At 43.6% G+C, this 1,805-nt stretch overlaps 1 protein-coding gene across 1 annotated transcript in view; it reads left to right on the forward strand.

Moving 5' to 3' along the window:
- Positions 1-1,805, forward strand: part of LOC103513383 — a gene marked incomplete in the record, with an annotated part of 3,429 nt that continues 1,624 nt past the window's right edge. Inside the window, 2 exon segments of the mRNA XM_026826595.1 lie at positions 1-519; positions 1,360-1,483. Of these exon segments, the coding sequence (XP_026682396.1) occupies positions 236-519; positions 1,360-1,483 (408 nt within the window).

The following is a 1,805-nucleotide window of genomic DNA, read 5'->3' on the forward strand; positions in this document are numbered from 1 at the left end:
CTCATATGAATTTTCACTAAAACAATAAATAACACAGTACAAAAATGATATCCCTGAGCCATCTGTATGATATGATCATCAGTCCTGATCCTGGTGTCACGATTGAGAACTACTTGCAATTCAACAACGTGTTCTACTTCTCTATGATTTGTCTGGTCGGTATCGCCTCTTTCTTCCTGTAGAGTGCGGGATGATAGGTTAGTTTGGAACACAGGACAGACCTTCCGCTTTCGATATGAACTTACTACTGGTGACGTTATGTGGACTATGGTGTCATGTGAGGTTAAGCAACGCTCAGGCTGACTACATGGAACCGGAGCCCGAGTATGAAGGATATCAGCATGGTGACCAGTTTCAGAAGTTGCATAAGGATGGTCATCAGGACCAAGGGGATACGCAGGAATTCAGCAAGGATGTAGAGCCTGATGATAACGATCCTAATCTAATGGAACAGTTGCAACCGTATATCAACAGGGGACCGCCTACCCGAGGAGAAACGTACAAATATGCCGCTACCATGTGAGTGTTGTGTCTTGTGTGTTAAACCTTGAGAACAATAGAACGAAGAGTGTTAAACGCTTGGAAAACTGGTGAAATAGCCTCGTAAAACACACGTCCCTTCAGTGTGCAACTGTGCATCCCATGTTAGGTGTAGGTAAATACCATTTGGTACGTTGACATGGAGTAGTTGGACCCATGTTAGGTGTAGGTAAATACCATTTGGTACAGAAATCAAAAACGCTTGGAAAACTGGTGAAATAGCCTCGTAAAACACACGTTCCTTCAGTGTGCAACTGTGCATCCCACGTTAGGTGTAGGTAAATACCATTTGGTACGTTGACTTGGAGTCCGTTCCCACTTGTCGTGAGTTTCATCCGATTTTTCCCCCCCGAATGTCCTGTAGGCAATGTAATTTAAATGAGAAAGTTCCTACTACACACAACGCGATTTTTTCCCGACAAGTGGGATCAGGCTCGTAACTAGCTCTAATGAAAATCGGACTCTATTTCCGTTCTCTTTGGTCGCAGGTATACGCATCTATATTTGACACGGAAAACCAGTCCGAGAACAAAACGCACTAAAGCACCAATCACAGTAAATACCATTTGGTACGTTGACATGGAGTAGTTGGACCCATGTTAGGTGTAGGTAAATACCATTTGGTACGTTGACATGGAGTCCGTTCCCACTTGTCGTGAGTTTCATCCGATTTTTTCCCCCCGAATGTCCTGTAGGCAATGTAAGTTAAATGAGAAAGTTCCTACTACACACAACGCGATTTTTTCCCGACAAGTGGGATCAGGCTAGTAACTAGCTCTAACAAAAATCGAACTTTGTTTCCGTTCTCTTTGGTCGCAGGTATACGCATCTATATTTGACACGGAAAACCAGTCCGAGAACAAAACGCACTAAAGCACCAATCACACCTACTGTGCTCTGGGACCAGTACTTTATACGTAACCGACTCAAGGCCAACATAAGGGTAAGTGATCGAACGAACCAATGCTTTTTTTTAAGGGGGTACTTTATCTGTGGCGTATAATATCTCTTAGGCCGGCCTTTCACTATGAGGCCAGCCTTTTTCAGCCTTTGGCCCTGAGGCTGCGAGGGAGCCGGTACAAGGCCAGAAGTTTAAACTTGGAAGATGGAGCAGGGGTTCCCTAATGTGATGTTGTTTTCTGGAGATGCTTCTTTTTATGCACAAATGGTTTATTAATAAAGTCTACTTATATATACTACTTCACTATGAGATAGACCTGTTGATCAAGTGTCAGTTCTACCTGATAGTGTGTGTGCTCATCAGG

This window comes from Diaphorina citri, unplaced genomic scaffold (assembly GCF_000475195.1).
Source record: "Diaphorina citri unplaced genomic scaffold, Diaci psyllid genome assembly version 1.1 scaffold965, whole genome shotgun sequence".
NCBI classification, from domain to species: domain Eukaryota; kingdom Metazoa; phylum Arthropoda; class Insecta; order Hemiptera; family Psyllidae; genus Diaphorina; species Diaphorina citri.